At 43.1% G+C, this 24150-nt stretch overlaps 1 protein-coding gene across 3 annotated transcripts in view; it reads right to left on the bottom strand.

Annotated features, from left to right (window-relative positions):
- TXNDC5 (thioredoxin domain containing 5) overlaps positions 1-24150 on the bottom strand; it is a 74097-nt gene that overhangs the window by 7905 nt on the left and 42042 nt on the right. For all 3 annotated transcript variants that reach the window (XM_030552375.1, XM_030552374.1, XM_030552373.1), the window contains exons 3-7: positions 22108-22213; positions 13724-13820; positions 7800-7915; positions 5290-5376; positions 1609-1749 (exon numbers count right to left, since the gene is read on the bottom strand). In XM_030552375.1, the coding sequence (XP_030408235.1) occupies positions 1609-1749; positions 5290-5376; positions 7800-7915; positions 13724-13820; positions 22108-22213 (547 nt within the window). The remainder of the gene's footprint in view (positions 1-1608; positions 1750-5289; positions 5377-7799; positions 7916-13723; positions 13821-22107; positions 22214-24150) is intronic.

Consider the following 24150-nt stretch of genomic DNA (forward strand, 5'->3'; position numbering starts at 1 on the left):
AGTATGGATTTCATACACGCTTTTTAGTAAATAGTAGCTGAATGGTGGGAGGAGAGTGGTAAGAAAAAAAAAGGACAGTATTTTGCTTGTGTGTAGTCTAGTCATTTGAATTGACATAAAATTGAGTTCAGTCTACCAAATAAGGATTAAACTTCTGCTCTAAAAATTGTGTGTGGGAGAAGGTGGGCTTCAAATGAAAGTTCAAATGGTAAGTCTGTGATGACTGACCAAATCTACTTTCTATAAAAGCCTCAGGTTACAACTGGGAATAAATGAAAGAGGGAACTGACAATACTACCTATTACCCCAGTAAAAAAGGATCTTTTACTTTAAGAGAACAAAAATCAAAGAGGAAAAGATATCAATAAGTTTAATTTAAAAACTTCTCTGTATTTCTCATTTTTATATTAAAACAGTCAAATCTAAGTCAATTCACTAAAGCCCTATCTTAAATAAAACACTGAAATACAACATTATAATAGTAAAGATGTTGGTTAACAACATTTACAAAAAATAGTTAGGTCATGAAACTACATGTAATTATTTTATTAAGCTTGATTTTATCTGAAAATTAGGTATTAAACTTCGACCTATAAATTACCAGAGGAAAAAATAATCTCTCACATGTATTATAATTTTATATGTCCACTACCATCCCACATTTTGTGGACATAAAACAAACACTTATTTCGCAAACCATAAATATTATATAAACCGAACTTAGGCTGTACTTATGGATGTTACAATTTCTCAGTGATGATATTTGCACATTAGTTGCAATAAAACCCAAAAGTGAAAAGCAGAAGTAAGTGGCTTTTTTTTTTTTTTTAAAGATAAAAACAAAGTGATGAAGTGAGACCACATAGTACTAATGGATTTTTATTTTGCTTGGCAATCTGCATGACTCCCTGTAGCTCCAACACAAAATTAATGCAGTCATTCCAAACTCAAAACTTTTACTGCCATGATCTGCCACGCTATCACATTCATGTTTCCCAATGCAAATCTTGCTCTTCCACCACCTTCTGTGGGATTTTTTCTCCCTCCATCCTTCCTTTCCCTATAAATACAGTATCTTCGTTTTTCAGATGCCCACCTGTTCCTGCTGTCTCTTTCCTATTTCAGGTCAGAATCCTGTTTGTGACAATCATCTCCACAACAACCAAATGTGATGTCACAAGGATTCTGACTATGTGAAAGACACACAAGGTGCAATTTAGTAGACCAAAAAAAAGAAGTTCATTTTTTAAAATCTATCAATAGATGGACATACATGCAACTAGCTAAACAATTTACTGTGACTATAATGACATATGGACAGATTTTTTTCTTCAGAGTTTTCCAATGCATCAGGTTAGTAAAAGCATCAGAAAAGCTTACGGTTATATGTTCCTCAATAACAACTGCTAAACTACAATATCTAATACTAACTTTTTATTAAAAGTTTTGCATGCAAACATTTTTGGCAAGGTTCACAAAAGTTATTGTTTACAGGTTACTAAGCTATCATTTTAGCCATCAAAAACATTGTGGTAAATGACAGGGAGTGGCAGTACAGCTGTTGGTACAAAGATTTTTTATATAATTTTACTGCACAATACCACTTACCTCATCCTGAGTGGGTTCTGCAGGCTGCTGTGGAACTTCAGGTGGCTTATCAGCATCTGGAGCTTTCTCGGCATTTTGTAGCTGAGAATCGACATATTCCTTTAATGAATCCAAATCCCTCTTTCCTTTATACTGGTCAGCCTACAATTAATCAAACCATGTTAAAATACATATTGTTTAGCAAATAGAGTTTTCTGAAGTTCTGGATTTTATCTAAAAGATAAATATGGTAAATATCTGTAATAGAGCATGAAATATGCATATTCAAAATAAAATGCTCTGTGATCTGTAAACATATGTATAGGACTAAGTTTACTCCAAGGATTCAGAAATTGCCATGGAATCCTTCCCTTGTACTTCAGAACCTAAACTTTCATTTAAAAGAAAGATTTGAGATTTTAAAAAGTAGCTGACTAAAGTAAAACATGGAATTAGGAGCACTCGAAATCTTGGTCTCTCATTTCTAAAAGAAGTTAGCTCATGTTTCTAGCTCTCAGGGTCACAAAGATTATCTTCAGTGTGTAAACACAGTGTAAGAAAAAATACAGAAAACTATCAGATTTAGTCTCTATGTTTTAGTTTGAACTGTTGTCACTGTGTTCTGTTGGTTAAGTCAAGTACTTCTTTTGACAAGGCTTCAAGTTTTGGAATCTCAGTAAGTCCCAGAAGTCTTTGGGGTCAATTTCAGCCCCCTCAGGTGTGAGCTATGAGATGTACCTCAGATTTGGAATATCTTTTCAAGGTACTGTTTACAAACTTTCCTACACCTTCTGAGAGTGAAACAGACATGTCTCTTTAGTCATCTCCTATGCCTTTGGTGAACACTGCAGATCTCGTATCTTTGTCATTTATATGGTCTATGCCCAAATAGCTGTGGCTTCTTCTGTCCCTCCTCCCATACTGCCAGTCCAAACCAGGGAGATCAAAGATCACATGAGAAGTCTGTACCTGCTTATTCTTATCCATTTCAGCAGGGCAGAGCTCTGCCCATTTTTTCTCCTCCACCACCCTTGGAGACCTTATCTACCTCTTTCCAGTACTGATGACATGATGCCAAATTTCTATTATGAGGAGGAAGATGACAACGATGGAGACAATGCTCAACTGGCTGAAGCAGTTCCTCCCTTATTGAACAGTATTATGACCTTCCCATTGGACAACTATAAAATTTTCCAGGAGTTGCTGGGTAAAATGGTTGGAAGTTTTATTTCTGGATGTCATACTTGTCCAAAGAAACATCTTCCTGATTCTGAGGAGAGTCCAGCATGAGGAAATAGCATGATGTTGATAAAGGCCAACTTGACCTTGCCAGAGATCTGTAGTTCACCAGGGCAGTGGCTAAAAAGGAGGGTCATCTTTACCAAGCATAGAAGCAAAATTTTTTTTTTTTTTTTCTTCTTAGCCTCTGGTTTTGGAAGCAGCTGAAAGTTCCAAGGGAATAGGAGTAACTTCATCTTCACTAATGGATAAGTAGTTCAAAAAATAGACCCATCTTGTCACAAAAGTCTACTCTGAAGTGACTATAGTTCTTTGTAATGTCATTGATGTTTGATGGTCCTGCTGAAATACACTATTATTTGAGGACACTAAGAGTCTCTCTTGGGACAACAACATAAAGTATCTTGGAAATTGTTTTGGAGAGTCAGAATGTTCCCTTGTGCTTAAGAGCCTTTGCTGTGTTGGTCTCTGAACATAAGAATGGCCATACTGGGTCAGACCAAATGTCCATCCAGCCCAGTATGCTGTCTACTAACAGTGGCCAATGCCAGATGCCCCAGAGGGAGTGAACCTAACAGGTAATGATCAAGTGATCTCTCTCCTGCCATCCATCTCCACCCTCTGACAAACAAAGGCTAGGAACACCATTCCTTACCCGTCCTGGCTAATAGCCATTTATGGACTTAACCACCATGAATTTATCCAGTTCTCTTTTAAACGCTGTTATAGTCTTAGCCTTCACAACCTCCTCAGGAAAGGAGTTCCACAAGTTGACTGTGCACTGTGTGAAGAACTTCCTTTTATTTAAACCTGCTGCCCATTAATTTCATTTGGTGGCCCCTAGTTCTTGTATTATGGAAACAAGTAAATAACTTTTCCTTATTTACTTTCTCCACATCACTCATGATTTTATATACCTCTATCATTTCCTCCTTTAGTCTCTTCTTTTCCAAGCTGAAAAGTCCTAGCTTCTTTAATCTCTCCTCATATGGGACCCATTCCAAACCCTAATCATTTTAGTTGCCCTTCTCTGAACCTTTTCTAGTGCCAGTATATCTTTTTTGAGATGAGGAGCCCACATCGGTACGCAGTATTAAAGTGGGTGTACCATGGATTTATATAAGGGCAATAAGATACTCTCCGTCTTATTCTCTATCCCCTGGTGTTAGGGCTGTGGAGACAGCAATCAGCTTAAATCAACATTCCCAGCTGTAATTCTCCCTCCAGAAGTTCAGAATCTTCACTTCTGCTCTGTTACAGGCTTTGATGACCACCGTGGTGATTATGCTCTGCAAAGATTCACATCCTTACCCAAACTTTTTACTTAAGGTGGTTGTTGGCTAATTTGCACTGCAACACAAACTCTCCAGTTTTCTTCCTAATACCAGTTACTTGGGGAAAATAGATGCGTAAACTTGACACAGAGTGATGACTTATTTAGGTGCAATGACACCCATTAGAAAGTTACCTAGGCTGTTCACAGTCTTTTCTGATAGTCTAGAAATGAAGTGAAAAGACTTCAGAAATGGGTTATTCTTTGCGTTTAGACTTGTTGCAGTAGAGTTGATGTCTTCCTGAATAACAAGTTTAGAGCTCATTCCACTAGCTCTAAGGCAGATTAATTTAATAGACTATATAAGCATAACTTAATTTGTAAAGCTAACACTTTTAGCTCTATTCATATGCAGCACTATTCTCAGTAATTTGAATCTTACTCCAATGGTTGAAAGCAGTTCCATGATTCTTGCTTGTTTAGTCCTCCTTTAGAGTTACTTCTGGTAAATCTCCCAAATGCGAAGATCTTCAGAGGCAATTCTCTTAGGAGGAAAATATCACATACAGTAAAGCTTATTTGGTGCTGTTCAAATGCATTGGCTCAGCAGATCTGCACTCCTCATTTCCCTAACCTCTTCCAAGTCCTTCTTGCAATTCTTTGAATTTGGGCAACTGGAGCCACAGGATTCTGATAACATCATTGCAAATGTTCAGATTTGTGAACTCAACAGGCACTGCTCTGAGCTGATGACTCCAGGGCCATGCAATACCCATGAATGTGAATCTGGAGGTGCAAAATTGGGGGATGGGGTGGGAGGAATTCCCTCTTTTAACTTTGTATTTTGTCTATTTCATCTGTATTTCCAGACACTTTTACATGTAAGATGAAAATATACCCCAAGTTCTCTCACAAGTTGGTATGTTTTGAGATATCTATCCCTGGTTTTGGTTATTTGCAGACCAGGATGCACATCTATATTAGAAGTTTTATTATGGCACAAACAAAAGTCATCATTCCATCCCAAACACTGCTCTATTCATATCGTCTATCTTTACATCTCTTACAAAGAGGCTTTCAAAAATATTCAAATAAGCCAACTTTTCCCAACATGCAAGAACATTCTACAAGCCTGCTTGTCTTCACAGAGGAAGAAAGGGTTTGACCTCGTCCTGTATTTGCAGCCTCACCTTTTCACCATTGCTAAACCAGAGGAGAGTGGGATATCCACGAACTTGGTTTTCAGAACAGACTTCATAATGCTGTGTACAGTCAACCTAGAGTTTAAAATAGTTATAATCATTCACTCATATGGAATAAAATCCATGCTGTTCCAAACACAGCATCATACCCTCTATATTTAATATCTCTCACTATGTATCTACAGAGAAAAGCAAAGTTTGTCAGAAGCTAATTGGAATAATTTACAAGTTTTGTCTTGAAAGCCATTTAAGTCAGTGTTCCAAATCTCTCTCAAGCCACTCAGGGAGGGTAGAGGCAGAAGCAGAAAAGAACAAAGGCACTACAATTAATATGCTAGTTAGAACAAGCATTCAGTATTTGCAGAGTGAAAAAAATTGCAACCTGGGAAACAGGACACCCAGCACTCATATGTTAAGAGTTTGAAACCTAAATTTTCAGTAGAAAGATTTAGAATGGCTTGGGTTTTTTTAAAATCATACTGGAGTACTCTGAAATCAGAAAGCAAAACAGCTAGTAACTTGACTTCAATGCAAGGGAAATTCCAAATGCTGAGCAACTGGAATTCAAATTAGATTCTAATTTTGCCACAAGCCAATTTGTAAGGACAGAGAGTACATCTACACAGGGATAAACAACCTGCGGTACAGCTGTGGATGGCCCAGGACAACTGACTTGCGCTTGTGGGGCTAAATATTGCTGTGTAGACGTTTGGACTTGGTCTGGAGGCCAAGCTCTGGGACCCTCCTCCCCTCACAAGGTCCCAGAGCTCAGGCTCCAGCCCAAATGTCTAACAGCAATTTTTTTTAGCCCAGAGCCAAACCAGAAAGCTGAGCCAGCTGACCTGGGACAGCAATTTTTTTTAATCCGTGTGTAGGCATACTCTGATTTACAAATCCAGTTAACAAGCAAATAAATATCTACATGTCACATGCATGGTTCCAGCATCTGCTTGAAATAGCACTTAGATTTTTTAAGTTAACATTAGGAACTCTTTTCCACAGATCTCTGAAGTGAGGACAACTAAGCAGACTACAGGCACAAAGTAACAGGTGCTACTGACATTCACCTGGATTACATGAAGGTCATGTTTCCTGCCTACGTAGAGAATCACAGTCTGAGCCAAAACTAGTTTCCAATAGTTTCATGGCTCCTGTTACACAAAACTTGGTAGGCACTGAGACAAGACTGACTGCCTTTATTAGGGAAAAAATGCTAAAACATGCAAGATAGAACACTGGATAAAACAGGACTTTTGAAAACAATGGATTTATAACTTTCTACATTGAGAAAGACTGGGTAATACTATAGTAAGAACATACTTAAACCAAGCAATAACTGCACCAGATAGCTCACGCAAACATTCCAGATGCTCAAAAAGTAATCACTACATGCAGCATTTAATACATACAGATAATATCAAAGGATCAAAATCCTCTAGTACTTTATTCTGAGCAATCTCAGTTGTGTTGCCAGATTTCAAAACATTTAAATTTCTCAAAAGACTCACTCTGATCTACACCATAAGAAAAGTCTACTCTTACAGAGAGAAAGGAGAGACTGCAGCTTCTTTGTCATTAACAATTTTACTTAGAAGTTAATGACAGCAGTCTTTAAATACCAAGTGAATACCTTTGAAGGTTTAAGAGTTTAAAAAAGTTAGTCTCTATATATTTAGCACCATCAGATAACATTGAGGGATTCAGATTGCTAGACACCAGCATGACTTCGGCATGGGTCAGCAAATAAAGTGAGTAATTGCAGTTGCCAGACCACCTGCATACCTCTGCATAGAAGTCACTTCAGGAACAAATAATCATCTCCCATGGTAAATACACCACAGAATCTAGTTATCATCCCTAAGGGAAATAGTAAAGCAGGACAAGATATCAGTTTTTAAGACAGAAGTCCTCCAGAAGTCTATACTAATTTTTTTTGTTGGAGGGTGGAGGGAGAATATGAATAGATGAGAAACAATGCATCATTAATGCCTTTATTGGATCTAAAAATTACAAAGCTATCCAGTTGTATATAGCATACTGGAAGAGGAAGAGTAATTTTTACTACTGAAAATAAACCTTGAAATTTATGAAGCCCTGACAACAGACAAGGGCAGTGCAATACAAAAATCAAAACTGAAAATATTCCTCTCATCATCCAGTGTATTCGCCCTTTCTTTTCGTTCATACCTCTGAAACACAGTAATCTGAGTACAGACAAGTTGCTGGCAAGCCCTTATTTAAAATGAATAGGTCTTGTCAATTCAGAGTTGGCCATCTCATCAGGATAAATAAAATATCTGGGTCTGTGAGGCATAAAAGAGAAATAGCCAGCTCAAAATTAAAATGGGGTCTGTGAAGGTGAAGGTGATTTATCAAGTGACAAAACAGAGTAAATAAAGTTTGGTTTATAGACTATATACGATGAGTAGCGTGCTACTTGACTAATGTATTCATCCAAAGGAGGTATATTTCCAGATTAATAAGAGCTTTCAACCTACCCTGCCAATCTTGACAGTTTCAGAATGTTCAAGAACTGAGGCCAGCTGTTCCCAGGTTGGAGCCAAAGCCTTGCAGTGGCCACACCAAGGGGCAAAGAATTTGATAAAGTGATTACCTTTAAAAGAGGGAAGAAAAAAAAAAAGACTCAATTCATATGTACCTGAAACAGCAGCTGTCATTAAAGATTAGCTATTTACCACCAATTATAAATGTATCACGGTACTTCCCAGCTTAAGTACAGGTAATTCTGAAAATATAATAGTAAAGATAAAATACTGTGATGCAGTAAACATTAGTTTTTAAATGGTATCCATTGTACAGTACTTCACTTATACTTAGTTAGTTTGAAATATCGTAAACTAAACATGGCCACGAATATTTCAGGAGCTAGTTTTTCAATGTCATATCCAAGCACATCAGTGCATAGATCATGTCTTTCCTCCAACCATATATCTTCACAAAAAACACTGCCAAAGGTAGATGTTTATTAAAAGCATAATAATTTTCATCTAACCATTTGCTAAAAATTTCTTATTCTAACAAGAATTCACGTGGGTCAGCTACACTGCTGAAGAGGGGAAAACAGAAGGAGGTCAAAAAGTAAACAGCATAATTTAAAGAGAAAGCTCAAACACTGAATACATTTCTAAATACAGAAGTGACTGCAATTCAGCTGCTATAAAACTATTTGAATTAACTCTCCTTCTTTCCTTGCACTGATCTTCTGTCATCTTCTTGTTTGTGTTTATCTAAGTTAAAATTGCAAGCTCTCTGGGAAAAGGACTTTTAAAATCTCTGTCATGTAATCCTGGTACATAGGGTCCGATGGGAACAAAACCTAAGAGATAAAGGAGTTCAGGAGAGCTGGCAATTTCTCAAGAAGACAATATTAAACGCACAACTGCCAACTATCCTGATGTAAGGAAATATAGGATGAATAGTAAGAGGCCAACATGGCTCCAACAGGAGCTCTTTAATGACTTGAAAATAAAAAAGAAATCCCACAAAAGATGAAAAATGGACAAATTGCTAAGGAATACAGAAGAAGAGCACAAGCATATAGGGACAAAATCAGAAAGGCTAAGGCACAAAATTAGTTGCACCTAACAAGGGACATAAAACTTAGTAACAAATGGTATCGTCAGTATATTAGGAGCAAGAGAAAGATGAAGGAAAGTGTAGGTCCCCCACATAGCAGGAAAGGAGAGCTAATAATTAATGACATCAAGAAGGTTGAGGTATTTAATGCCTATTTCACAAAAAAGATTAATAGTGACCATATACTCAACGCAATTAATATTAACAAAATGGGGGAAGGAACAAGTCAAATGTGGAAAAAACAGGTTAAAGAATATTTAGATAAAGAGAACTTGAGAAGGACGAACATATTTCCTATTGTTAAAACAGTGAAAAAAAGGGGGACTTGGGGAATTATAGACCAGGCAGCCTACCTTTGACACCTGGAAAGATACTGGAAAAAAATGAACAATCAATTAGTAAAAGATACGAGGAATAGCTAGGGTTATAAGTAACAGCAAACATGGATTTGTCAACAACAAATAATTTAGACACTTAAGAGTCTAAATCCCACTGGCTGTTGATGGGATTTAGACTTCTAAGTGCCTAGATTCCTTCTGAAAATGATATTTAAGCTCCTAAATCAGTTAGGCACGTGACAGAAAAGCAGTGCCTAAATAACTTTAAAAAACTGGGCCTAAGTGCTTTAGGCTATGTCTACACTAGCACTTATGGCAGTATAACTTATGTAGCTCAGGGATATGAAAAAGCCACCCCCCTGAGCAATGTAAGTTACACACTGACCTAAGCGTTGATGTAGACAGCACTATGTTGGTGGGTGAGCATCTCCTGCTGACATAGCTACACCGCTCACGGGGCTGAAGCAGTAAAGCCAATAGGAGAACTCTCTTCCCGCCGGCTTAGAGAGCTTACAGTGGCATCACTGCAGTTCCTCTGCTGTAAACTCTCTAGTGTAGCCGTAGCTGTCAAGTCAGTATCATGAAGCACTAACAACATCAAAGCAACTCTATATTAAGACAGAATAGAAAGGAACTAAATACAGAGAAAAGAATGTCAAACGAAAGGATGGAAACCTCTTATAATAATGAAGTCTTTTTCACTGCTTCCCCGATCCTCCCCTCGCCCCCCACAAAGGCTTCTACTAACAGAACAACTTCACTATAAATGGAGATTCACTGTAGGCAGGCTCTACTGTAATTCCATTCTAGTTTAAATGTTTGAAAGAAAACTTGAGAGGCAGAGAGAAAGATTGATGAAAATAAGATTTATTAGTACAACTTTCTGTCGGGGATTGTTGCCTTTTTCATATTTTTACTCAATCAGTAGTCTCACTATTACTTTATAGTCTAGTTTCTTAACCAGGAACCATATAAACAAAGATCTAAAAAGTAAGGAATCTAATGACTCAGTCCAGTGGCTTTTTATCTGCAATGAACCTCTGAGTTGGCAAGTGCAGCAAATGTGCACACCACTTATCACTGCTGCCCCTTGTTCTCTTTTGTGGTCCATCAGCCATGAATAACTTGACATTTCACATCATTCTGTGTTATCCCCATAAAATGATGAACAAGGGAAAGCTTCAGTGTGATTTAGTGTTTTTAAAACAGGTGAGAAATCGCACACAAAACCCAATGCCACTACTGTGAGGCATATTTCCATCCTTACTGGAAAACTATCGATTTGTATTTTTTGTCCAGACAATACAAGAGTTTAATTAGTACGTGGATTCCAAGCTGAAACATTAGGGTTTTTTAAAGTTTACTAAGTTGACATTTCTCATTTAGAATAGGTAGCTAATGCAGTGATGATGCAGACTGTACAATCAGAATTATTACTTTTTTAAATTCCAAAACTGCACCCAACAATAACAAAAATGTATGGTGTATGCACAGGGTTAGATATATAAAAACTACAATAAAAGATTATTTAGTTTGCAAAACAAAGCACTCAAGTTAGGAAATGCTAAATTTAAGAGTTGCCCATGTAACCTTAATTCTGTCCCCTTGTGTATCTACCCTCTGCACTGAAAGAGACAGGCATCTAATGAAAAAACTACCATGTGATCATGTAATTAAAAACTGTCTTATAATGCAATCTTAAATCTAGTATTTCCTCACTTTCAAGTACTGCACTTTGCAGTTAAAAAAAAAAAAAGGTAAAAAAAAAAGTTATTTGGTTACAATTTCTTAGGTTTTTTAAATCGATTGGAATCCAGAACTTTCAGCACAGCACCACAAACTTCTATCACTTGAACTACAAAAATAACTACATTACTTAGCAACAGAGGATGGCTATTATCCCAAAATGGTGCATGGGGCTCAGGGTGTGCTAGGTCCAAGGGATGAGTGAGGGGAGCCCAGTCTGGCTCTCTCTTCCCCAAACCGTGGAGTTGTGGGAGCGCCTGACCCATGCGATAGCCCTAGAGGGCAGGGATGGACTACTGGGACAAGAGGCTGTGTCAGGGGTGTGGGGAGGAGAGAGAGCCTGACCTAGCTCTCCTTCCATGACCACCCACTCTAGTGCTACCTGAATGGAATTCCATGGGACAAGAAAAAGTCATCTCTCTAGCCCCAGGGTGTTGTCTGTGTTGAATTTCACAGGCCTGTTCAAAACAATGGAGGTGCTAGAGAGTTTCGTAAAGTTACAAGAATCTTTTATAATTGAAAATGTATTATGCAACCTAAATATAAAATAAATATAAAATCTCTGAAGATTCTATCCTCACTGAGCATATCGCAGCTCTGACATGTGACTGGACTCCGCATGCACCAGCCACTGAGCATGCTCTAGCACAGGGCAAGGGGGCGCAGAACAACTTTCCCTATAATGACTACTCTGAGCCCAGGGAGTGGCAGGCACTAGAACTGAGAACCTGCCTTTCTTGTGATCCCAATGACTCAATCCTGCTAGCACTTAACCAGTGTAGGAAAGGAAGCCTTCTGATTTGAATGTAGATTGGACAAGAACGACCAGTGAGGAGGGAAAGGAGCAGACTTGCACAAAGAATCTGGAAAGAGTGGGACTTGGAAGGGGGGAAAATTATGACTGGATGCTGGAGACTGGGACTACCTGGGCAAGGAGATGGGTAGCCAGTAAAGGAAACATGGGGTGGAGACCCTGGGAGCTGGTGAGGGAAACTGGAGACAGGGGGAGACTGGGAACTACTTGGCTAGGCAAAGGAACAATGAGATGGGAATGAGGGCTGTGGTGCATGGGGAGAGCTGAGGCTTGCTGAACCAAGATACTGGGACAAAAAGCCAAGGATGAGATAGAGAGAGAGAGAGAGAGAGAGAGAGAGAGAGAGAGAGATTGGAGGAGGAGCCCAGGAAGGGAGAGTGGAACTCAGAGCTAACTGAAGGGGAGGAGGCCAAGGAAAGACAGACTGGACAAAAAGCTGAGAGGTGGGACTGCCTAAGCAAGATGACTGGACTTGAGTATGCGAAGGGCCAGGGGGAGGCACTGGGAACCAGATAGCAAACAGAGAGGGAGGGAAGCTAGGACTGATTAGGCAAGGAGAATGACACTGGAATGAGAAGCAGAGGTTATGTGGGGAAGAATGGGAGTAGCATAAGAAGCCTGAGCTGGGGAAAGACAGGAGTGGGGCAGAGCCAGATTAGAGGAGACAGGGCAGAAAAGGTCAAGCTTGCCAGAAATGAGCAAAAGAGTCTGTGCCAACTAGAGAACTCTCACCTTCAGAGCCAGGAATGGAACCCAAGACTCCTGAGTCTCACTATTCCTTTGCAGTCAACCAATATCTGTGAAACCCACAGCAAAGTGTGCGTCTCATCCCCTTCTACTGCTGGGACACATATAAGATGACAACCTACTACTGCTATCAGTTACTTGTTAGCTCAAGTGGCAGGAGTCTTTGTGGTGGATCTAAGGATTACAACTCTACCAATGAATCAAGTGAGTGTCAATATAATCCCACATGATGGAATTTCTATTTTTTTCAGTTTGCTTTTTTTAAATCCTAGGAAATTATACAGATAAAAACTATTAAAAGAACATTAAAGTGCAAAGTCAACCACTAAAAAAAAAATAAAATCAGAAAATCCCAGAATTAAGGTTGCCTGTGCAACCTTAATTCAGCCACCATGTGTGTAGGCATTATGATACAGTTTTAATTACATGATCACATACTATTTTTCCACAGGATGCTTGTCTCATTCAGTGCACAGGATGTACTTGCTCTAGGGATGAGTTAGGGTTGTGGAATAAAAGAGGCTGTTGTCTGTAGGACCTCTGCTTCATTCATAGCAGAAACTGGAATATATGTAGACCATGTAGAATATGTACAGATAAATTAATGCTTGTGAAGCACTTAGATACTATAGTGATGAGCGCCATACAAGAGCCCATGAGGAAATAAATAATTGTATTTCCATAAAAAAAGGTTTGAATAATACACAGTAAATAAAACCTAGAGACTCACACATTGAACCGTGAGCATAAAACAAAATAGTGCAGGATGGCTCATTAATTGAGCATTGTCCATTCTGTGTACTAAATGAAGCTGGGATCCTGTGAGGGAAAAATGGTAAGTCTTCAATTACATGATGGCAATCATAATGCATATGCATTAGAGGATGAATTTAAGATAGCTTGTGCAACCTTAATACTGCGATTTCCTAACTTTTGAGTTCTTGATTTCATAACCCTAATGTCTTTAATATATTTATTGTATGCAATATGTAATAAAACTGATTTTTTTTGTATGTTATCTTTCCACCTGTTACAGATTTTTGGGTAAGAAGATGGGAGAAAGATACTTTTAAAGACTAATCCACCATTCCTCACAAGATCAAGCAAATATTGCGGGCTTCTCATTAATTAGATCTAAATATCTGTACCAATCATAGCTACAAGAAAATAATTAAATTACCTTCTTCTATATGCATCTTGAAATTGGCTGCTGAGAGATCATGCATTCCCTGTTTAGGTTCCGGAAGTTTTGGTGGTTGCAGATCAGATTCTTGCTCCTATTAAAAAGAAACAAAATAATTACTATTTCTGTCTTATGCAACTGATGTACACAGCATGAATTGTATGGCAATTTGTCTGTCTTACCTAGTGCTCCATGTGTAATGATTCCATGCTGCAGTGTAAATGGAGACAATCCCCATTTGTCAATTTTCAAATTCCCAAAAATATTTCCTACTCCAGCTTTATTCTGTATCAAGGTCTGTGTCAAGTGGACACTAATAAGCAGTTATTTGAAACTGACATGTGAGTCTACTATACAGAAAGCAACTCTCTCAGTTACTGGGCTAACTGCATCTGGTCTTTCCTCCTGGTGATCCACCATCTCTTCAAGTGTACCCTCCCTTCCATTCAAACTTCCAACTATCATCTGACCTGGGGGAGAACCACAGGATTCTCCCACTCTCAAATTGGGCCCTGGCTGCAGTTCCCAGTGTATCAAATGTGATTACCATAGCAGGTCTGACTTGGGCTCAGATCCTGCAGTTCTGTTCCCTCAGGGCACAATAAGAAAGGCAGTCAGCTTCTTTAAAGCAAAGTATTATTTATACAGAACCAAAAGCATACTGTTTTTAAGATATATTTTCCCTAATAAGCCAGCCTATGCTAATGCCTGTTTTCCCCTAAGGCTTATCATTACCTGGATATGAGTAGATCCATCTCCTTCAGATTCCTGCACAGAGACTGCCTTCCAGCTTGTGTCTCTGTCAGAGCTCACTGACAATTGACTCTCAACGGCCTCTTTTCCTGAAAAGTCTTTTTTAACTATTTACTGTACTTTTGCTCTGTTGCTCCCAGTCTGGCAAGAAAAGACAATTACTCACCTTTGTAACTGTTGTTCTTCGAGATGTGTTGCTCATATCCATTCTAGTTAGGTGTGCGCGCCACGCGTGCACGTTCGTCGGAAGATTTTTACCCTAGCAACTCCAGTGGGTCGGCAGGTCGCCCCCTGGAGTGGCGCCGCTATGGCGCCTGATATATACCCCTGCCGGCCCGTCCGCTCCTCAGTTCCTTCTTGCCGGCTACTCCGACAGTGGGGAAGGAGGACGGGTGTGGAATGGATATGAGCAACACATCTCGAAGAACAACAGTTACAAAGGTGAGTAACCGTCTTTTCTTCTTCGAGTGATTGCTCATATCCATTCCAATTAGGTGATTCCCAAGCCTTACCTAGGCGGTGGGGTCAGAGAGAGATGTCGCAGAGTGCAACACGGCGGAGCCGAAGGCTGCGTCATCCCTAGATTGCTGAACCAGGGCGTAGTGGGAAGCGAAGCTATGGACAGAAGACCAGGTTGCTGCCCGGCAGATTTCCTGAATGGGCACGTGAGCAAGAAAGCAACCGATGAGGCTTGAGCCCTGGTGGAGTGCGCAGTCACGTGGCCCGGGGGGGCGTGCGCCAACTCATCACAGGCGCGGATGCAGGACGTTACCCACGAGGAAATCCTCTGCGAGGAGACGGGTAACCCCTTGACACGTTCCGCCACCGCAACAAAGAGTTGGGGGGTTTTGCGGAATGGCTTAGTTCGCTCTATGTAAAAGGCGAGCGCCCTACGGACGTCCAGTGAGTGTAGCTGCTGCTCCCTGCGAGTTGAATGGGGTTTTGGGAAGAAAACAGGTAGGAAGATCTCCTGGTTAACATGGAAAACCGATACCACCTTGGGGAGAAAGGCTGGGTGCGGTTTCAGCTGCACCTTGTCCCTGTGGAACACAGTATACGGGGGATCTACCGTGAGGGCCCGAAGCTCCGAGACCTGTCTCGCTGATGTGATGGCCACCAGGAAAGCGGTTTTCCATGAGAGGTAGAGAAGGGAGCAAGTCGCTAATGGTTCAAATGGAGGGGACATAAGCCGGGTTAGAACCAGGTTAAGGTCCCAGGTAGGGGCAGGGCGGCGAACCTGGGGGTAGAGACGCTCCAAGCCCTTAAGGAATCTAGTCACCATAGGGTGAGAGAACACCGAGCGGCCATCCCCCCCGGGTGAAAGGTGGAGATGGCAGCCAGGTGAACCCGGAGAGATGATATCGCTAGGCCCTGTTGCTTGAGGGACCAGATGTAGTCTAAGATATTAGCAATGGAGACCTCGGTGGGAAGGAAACTCCGTTCCGCGCACCAGCAGGTGAAGCGCTTCCATTTGGCCGAATACGTCGCTCTAGTGGAAGGCTTTCTGCTGCCCAGGAGCACCTGCTGCACTGGGGTAGAGCAACGGAGCTCAGACCGGGTCAGCCACTCACGAGCCACGCCGTGAGGTGGAGCGATTGGAGGTCCGGGTGACGGAGCTTGCCGTGGTCCTGAATGATCAAGTCCACATGAAGGGGCAGCGGGACAGGGTCGGCTACGGAAAGGTCCAGCAGCATGGAGTACCAGTGCTGCCGAGGCCACGCTGGAGCTATCATGATCAAGTGGGCCCTGTCTCTGCGCACCTTCAATAGGACCTTGTGGATGAGCGGAAACGGTGGAAAGGCATAGAGCAGGTGCATTGTCCAAGGAACAAGGAAGGCGTCTGCCACCGAACCCGGTGAGAGGCCTTGAAAGGAGCAGAACATCTGGCATTTCCTGTTCCCGCGGGATGTGAAGAGGTCCATTCGGGGAAACCCCCACCTCCGGAAGAGTGAAAGAGCAACATCCGGGCGAAGGGACCATTCGTGGGACAGGAAGGACCTGTTGAGATGATCCGCCAGCGTGTTCTGAATCCCCAGGAGAAAGGACGCGATAAGGTGAATAGAATGGGCTATACAGAAGTCCCAGAGCTGTACGGTCTCTTGACACATGGGAGAGGATCTCGTGCCGCCCTGCTTGTTTATATAATACATGGTCGTCGTGTTGTCGGTGAATACCGAGACACAACAGCCCTGCAGATGGTGACGGAACGCCTGACAAGCAAGGCGGACCGCTCTCAACTCCCAGACGTTGATGTGGAGGGTTAGTTCGTGAGGTGACCACAGGCCTTGGGTTTGCAGGAGCCCGAGGTGAGCCCCCCAACCCAGGGAGGAGGCATCTGTTGTCAGGGACACTGAGGGTTGGGGCGGATGGAACAGGAGCCCCGCACACACCACGGAAGGGTCCTGCCACCACTGGAGGGAGTCCAAGACGCCCTGGGGAATTGTGACAACCCTGTCGATTGGATCTCTGGCTGGACGGTATTGTGCGCTGAGCCAGGACTGAAGGGGTCTTAGGCGGAGCCTTGCATAGTTTGTTATGAATGTGCAGGCCGCCATGTGGCCCAGGAGGGTAAGGCAGGTGCGCACTGAGGTCAGGGGCACTGCTTGCAGTCTCTGTATGATGGCTGCCATAGTTTGGAACCTCAACAGAGGCAGAGAGGCTTTGGCAAGAGTGGAGTCCAGGGTGGCGCCTATAAACTCTATCCTCTGTGTGGGGATTAGCGTTGATTTCTCCACATTGATCAGCACACCTCGGCTTAAGAACAAGTTCTTGACAATGCGGATGTGCCTGAGGACTTGCGCCTCAGAAGTCCCCCGGATAAGCCAGTCGTCTAGGTATGGGAATACGTGTATACGACTGCGGCGAAGGTGGGCAACGACTACAGCCATACGCTTGGTGAACACTCTTGGGGCTGTAGATAGGCCGAATGGGAGGACTGCGAATTGGAAATGTTGCCGGTTGCCCACAGACCGGAGGAACCTCCTGTGGGGTGGGAAGATGGAGGGGAGAGGGATAGCTCAGTGATTTGAGCATTGGCCTGCTAAACCCAGGATTGTGAGTTCAGTCCTTGGGGGGGGGGGAGCACTTAAGGATCTGGGGCAAAATCAGTACTTGGTCCTGCTAGTGAAGGCAGGGGACTGGACTTGATGACCCTTTGGGGTCCCTTCCAGTTCTATGAGATAGGCATATCTCCATATATGGAAGTAGGCATCTTGCATGTGAGGGCGGCGTACCAGTCTCCAGGGTCCAGGGATGGGATAATGGTCCCCAAGGATACCATACGGAACTTCAACTTTACTAGGTATCTGTTGAGTTCCCTCAGATCGAGAATAGGTCTGAGACCTCCCTTCGCTTTGGGGATTAGAAAGGAGCGGGAATAAAACCCCTTGCCCCGCTCGTACTCGGGAACCTCCTCTATGGCTCCTTTGGCGAGGAGTGCTCGCACCTCCTGTAGGAGGAGTTGCTCGTGAGAAGGGTCCCTGAAGAGGGACGAGGGAGGGGAGTGGGAGGGAGGGTTTAAAACAAATTGCAGGTGGTATCGAAGTTCCACCGTGCGTAAGACCCAGCAGTCCGATGTTAGCTGGGATCACGCAGGGAGGAAAAGGGAAAGATGGTTGGAAAAAGGAGGGGATGGATCCATCAACGAAACTGGTACAACGCCCTCGGGCGCACCTTCAAAAGGAAGGTTTCGGCCCGGAAGAAGGCTTGGAGGGGTTCTGGTTCTGGCCTCCTTGATTGCTGGATTGTCTGCGGCGACCATTCCTGCCTCGCCGCCTGGTGAAGTCCTGCCTCTGCTGGGGTTGGGGGTAAGGCCGGTGTTGTTGCTGTGGCTGGAAGGGTCTGTGCTGGGTAACGGGTGTATGCATCCCCAAGGAGCGCATAATGACCCTATTGTCTTAGAGGCTTTGCAGCCTAGCGTCAGTTTTGTCGGAGAACAAGCCTTGGCCTTCAAATGGGAGGTCTTGGATGCTATACTGGAGTTCCGGGGGGAGGCCGGAGACCTGCAACCATGAGATAAGGCGCATAGTAACATCAGATGCCAGAGTACGTGCAGCTGAGTCCGCGGCATCTAGGGCAGCCTGCAGGGAAGTTCTCGCGACCTTTTTGCCCTCATCAAGGATCGCAGAGAACTCCTGACGTGCTTCCTGAGGGAGCAGCGACTTAAATTTGTCCGCTGCGGCCCAGGTGTTATAGTTGTAGCGGCTAAGGAGGGCCTACTGATTAGAGACGCGGAGCTGGAGGGCCCCCGCAGAGTAAACTTTTCAGCTGAGTAAGTCCATGCATCTCGCCTCCTTGGATTTTGGCGCCGGGGCCTACTGAGCATGTCGCTACCTCTCGTTCACAGATTGGACAACGAGGGAACAAGGGGGAGGGTGGACATACAAGTATTCATACCCCTTTGAGGGGACCATGTATTTACGTTCCACTCCTCGCGCAGCGGAGGGAACAGAAGCCGGAGACTGCCAGACGGTAGTGGCGTTGGCTTGAATGGTTTTAATAAACGGAAGGGCCACCCTAGTGGGTGCATCCGCTGACAATATGTCCACCACTGGATCTTGTATCTCCGAGACCTCCTCGGCCTGCAGGTTCATGTTCTGTGCAACACGCCTGAGGAGGTCCTGGTGCGCCCTAAGGTCAAGTGGAGGCGGGCTGGGTCCAGCCACAGCCTCAACTGGACAGGATGAAGAGGAGAGACCTGGGAGGAGCGGGTCTGCGGAGGGCTCTGCCTGAAGAACTGCATCCAACTCCGCAGGGGGTTTGGGGTCTTGAGGCTGGGACAACCTTTCCTCCGTGGGAGGGGGAGGAGGATGGGAAATCGTGGCCTCAGGAACCCTGTGCTCCGAGACATTGGAACGTGAGGGACCCGGCTGAAGGCCTTGGGCTTGATAGTACGCCCAATGTGTCCAGAACCCCAACTGCTGCGGTCCATGCTCTTGAGGCTGGGGTTCGTGGAACAAGGTAGTAGGTACATCTGTGTCCGGGGCATATAGGCTATCTGTCTGAGAGGACACAGATGGCTGGTGGGACGGCTGGGGGGAGGGGGGGACAAACAAGGTTGGTATGGGTCCCTCGCCCCCGTTGGAGGAGACCTCCTCGGTGCCGGAGACCGGTACCGGGAGTCGTAACAGTGCCGAGATCGCGACCGGGACCTGCCACCAGCTCGGTGGTGGGAGGTCGACCGGGATCGGGAATGCCGACGGCGCGAGCGGCTGCGGGAGTCTAGGTGCTGGTAGTGATGACTAGAACCGGAGCGGTGCCGAGAGTACCGGGAGGTGGATCTGCGCCGCAAGCACGACCGGTACCGCCGTGGTGAACAGTGCCGGGACTGTGAGCGGCGCCTCGATTGAGATCTTCCACGGGACCTGGAGCGGTGCCGGGACCTCGGTGGAGATCGGTGCCAGCCTGCCGACTCCAGGGACGGAGGTCTCATGGCTGCCAGCTTGCCTCTAGATTGAAGAACCCGCACCGGCGGTGCCGGAGGCTGAGGCAGAACAGACTCAGTCACTGCGATAAGGTCCCTGGCTGACGAGAATGTTTCTGGCGTAGAGGGGACCGTCAGCTCGACCATGGGTCTCACCGGGGAGCTCACCAAGACCGGACTCGACAGACCTCTTGGGCCCGGAGTCTACGGTATTACTGGCATCGGGGCCGTGGCAGGAGTCGGTGCCGGGTGGGCCGCACGAGCCTGCTTCGCAGGAGTAGAGGCAGCTGATGTTCTTCTGTCGGGACCCTGCGCCGGGGAAGGCCGGTGCCGAGGCGTCTTTGTGGTGCCGGCGTGGTGTCGGCACTCGGTGCCAAGGAAGGAAGGTTAAGAGCTGGCTCCATAAGGAGAGTCTTCAAACAATGGTCTCTCTCCTTCTTGGTCCGCAGCTTGAAGGCCTTACAAATGCGGCACTTCTCAGATATGTGCGATTCCCGCAGGCACTTTAGGCAGGCGTCGTGGGGATCGCTCGTGGGCATCGGCTTTTTGCAGGCCGAGCACGGCTTGAATCCCGGCGAACGGGGCATGAGCCCGGGCACCGGGAAGGGCTAGAGCCCGAACCCGCTACACTATATACAATAACTAATTGACAACTATGAACTAATTACTCTGTACACTAACGATAACTATATACAGCAAGTGAACAAGGAGAAGCTAGGTACGTGGAAGACAGCTATGCTGCGCTTCACAGTTCCAACGACCGACACGGCGGTAAGAAGGAACTGAGGAGTGGATGGGCCGGCAGGGGTATATATCAGGTGCCATAGCAGCGCTACTCCAGGGGGCGATCTGCCGACCCACCGGAGTTGCTAGGGTAAAAATCTTCCGACGAACGTGCATGCGCGGCGCGCACACCTAACTGGAATGAATATGAGCAATCACTTGAAGAAGAAAGGAGGGTGACTTCAGACTGGAGCCTGAAAGTATGCCATATAGTCACTCCTTAGACCCTGTCTCTGTACCAGGCTGGGATTAGGGTTGGGTTACGGGGGCAGAGGGTGCAGATGTGGGTAGTCCGTGCCCCCTCACTTTTCGGGGCTTTTTTTTTTTTTTTAAATTAAAAAAAAAATCTCAGAGCAGTCACTAAACCAGTGACTTTTACTAAGATTACCATGACTGCTCTGTGATTTTTTATTTAAAAAAAAAAACGCAGTGACAAATCTGCAGCCCTAATTATCACATATTAGGCCCACTCCTGTCACAGAAACCACATGTGCCATCACATAAATTTATGAGGTCTTTCAGCTATCTATAATTTACAAGCTATTCAAGACTCCACTTTGAGCACTCTTTCCCAATCCCACAGAACCAGCAATATTAGAAAAGGAGCAAACTAGAACTTGGCCATCTTATAACTAAGCTGCAACACTCACAAACATTAAGTCAGTCACTTAACAGGAAAAAGACACTTTTCTAGGAACTAGCTCAGAGCTGAAAAAACATTACTAGAAACTACACTGCTAAAACTTCTTTGCATCTGATGTTTAAATTTTTTAAAGATACATTAATATGGATCTTGTTTAAGCAGAACTGTGTATTTTTTCATCAACTGAGCTCAGCAATCATTGTGGCTTTGTCTTGGCTAGGAAAAATGGTTAACTTAACACCAGGCTCATCTAATACGCTAGATAAGCCAGACCTAAACTCAAGCCTTTTCCTTGTGTAGCTATAGGATAACACACTGCAACTCGATTTTGCTGGTTGAGTTGTAGCCTTAACTCTTCTCTAAACAACAGCATGATCAGCTGCTAATTCTTGCCCTGCATCTACATTAGGAAAAAGGTTGTTTATGCTAGACTTACCTAGCTTGTATTAGCTAAACCACTTTTCCTAGTCAAGACAAAGTACTTGTGGCCTATACTTGTCAACTGAATGTGTATCAGGAAATCCTATCTTAAATGTCAAGAGGCTAATATTTCCTTGAAATAAGATTATGAATTTTGGTTTTAAATATAAAACAAAGGGCAAGTCAAAGGATGCCAGTTTTAATTATGGGTTTGACGGCTATTTGGCCACTGTTCCAGTTTATCACCATCATCCAATTTTTATTCTTATAAAGTTTTCCTCTTGAAAAGCAAAACTTAACCCCTATAGTTCAAGAAATCAGTCTGACTCTTGAAGAAGGGAGTATTTCCTGTTCACTTACAGCTGGTTCCTCATTTAGTGTCTGCAACATCCAGCTTTCCAGTGCCTGAAAGTCTCTAGGACCCTGGTATTTCACAGGTTCTTGGCCTGGCTTAAGCAGCTTTAGGCTGAAACATTAAAACAGTACAAAGAGGTAAGGCAAAACTTTTCAAATAGATACAAACAAGAAACATTCTTTGGAAATAAATGAACTTTTTGCTGATAACATCAAAACTGAGCTCAGAGCATACTTAGTCCTCAAGCCTATAATTAAAATCACACATTCCCTGGATTTCCATGATGCAGAATTGGGCCCTGTAACTAACCAGAACTCTGTTGTTCTCCTTTAAATTTAGCACAGGTAAAAATACCATATTTTGTGTTAACATTCCAAGATGTCCTTAGATTAACATGAAATGGTGAATAAAATGCTACAAAGAATAATTCAAAGATTAATCCCTGTTTATGCTTGTGAACCCAATTTTTTCAGTTTGCCAAAAAAGCATTGGTTAATTTTTTTCAGTATGCACAAAACCAAAAAGTTTATGTTCCAGGAATTTCTCTACACTTTTTTGTGCCATACCAAATTTGCAGGTCCTTGATCACATGCCACTTCTCATGCTGTATTAATCTGATTAAAAGTAGCTTAAAGCTGATGAACAAGGTGAGAAAATAGGTGGAGAGTTGCAAAGGCAGTCTTTCTGATTATATATATGTACTTGATATAAAATCTGTTTAACAAAATATCTGAATCTTTTTCCATTAAATATGTGGGAAACTTAAAACTGGAAATCATATTTGTTCAAATACTGGAATTTTAAAGGGATACCATCAAATTGAGATTGTCTTTTTTTTTTTTTTTTTTTAAGCGAGTTAAAATTCATTTCAGTTATTATATCTGCCCTGGACTTCCTTTGCTAATTTTTGTGGTTTTACAGCCACATTTTTCTAAACATTTCTCTCCTGTTTTTCTCTTCAGAGCCCTTACAACTTAACAAATTACTACGCAAAAGTGTTTTCAAAAGCACAATGCATACAAATTAAAATAAGAAAAAATCCTCCCTTTATTGCTTTCATTTATAGTATTTTACATGGCTTGTACAATAGAAGGTTAAAAAACATTCAGAAAGGTGTGTGGTTTTTAAGTTAATATTGTCCCTTTAAGAAGTTAAGAAAAAATAAAGAAAATAACTATGAAATCCGAATTTCTTATCTCTCCCTTTCATACATCTTCTGGTAATAGTTTGGAGTAGAGCTTAACAGAAATCAAGAAGTTCGCTTAAATGATTCTACATGCGTATTGGCACCTCTATTATTTTATTAAGACGAGGTTCGGTTTTCCCCCCACTTAGATCTGTATATCCAATCTCTTTGTTTTGTATGAAAATAATGGCATATCTTCCTCCCCAACTGTACAGTACACAACTAATACATAAAGACTGAATTTCCTGAGGATTTTCAACTAAATCTGTTACTTAGTTGGAGTTAAAATTAATTTTAAAATCAGACCTTTAAAAATTTCAGCATGTGACCCTGTGGAGAACGATAAGATACCTGTATTACAGGTATTTGTATGAATATTATATGTACCTCAGTTTACCAGCTTGATAGTATTCTGCTTGAAGACCAAGCAGGGAATTAAGCAATGGTCAGAGATAAGACAACTAGAGGTAAACAACACCGAGGGAGCTAAGGGAACAATAGCTGGGCTAGTAATAGGGAAGATGCTCTTTCCAGGCCACCCAAAAGTGACAGAGCTGTTTCACCAAAGCCAGCACCTAGAGATACAAAAGACCATAAACAGTTAAAAGCACACACTGGCAAAAAGGAAGGGGGGAGGGGAGATACTGAGAGAAAGAATACAGCAACATAGGCCTGGTCTACACTACGCGTTTATACCGATTTTAGCAGCGTTAAACCGATTTAACGCTGCACCCGTCCACACAACGAGGCCCTTTATATCGATATAAAGGGCTCTTTAAACCGGTTTCTGTACTCCTCCCCGACAAGAGGAGTAGCGCTGAAATGGGTATTACCATATCGGATTAGGGTTAGTGTGGCCGCG

Source organism: Gopherus evgoodei, chromosome 2 (genome assembly GCF_007399415.2).
Source record: "Gopherus evgoodei ecotype Sinaloan lineage chromosome 2, rGopEvg1_v1.p, whole genome shotgun sequence".
NCBI classification, from domain to species: Eukaryota; Metazoa; Chordata; order Testudines; family Testudinidae; genus Gopherus; species Gopherus evgoodei.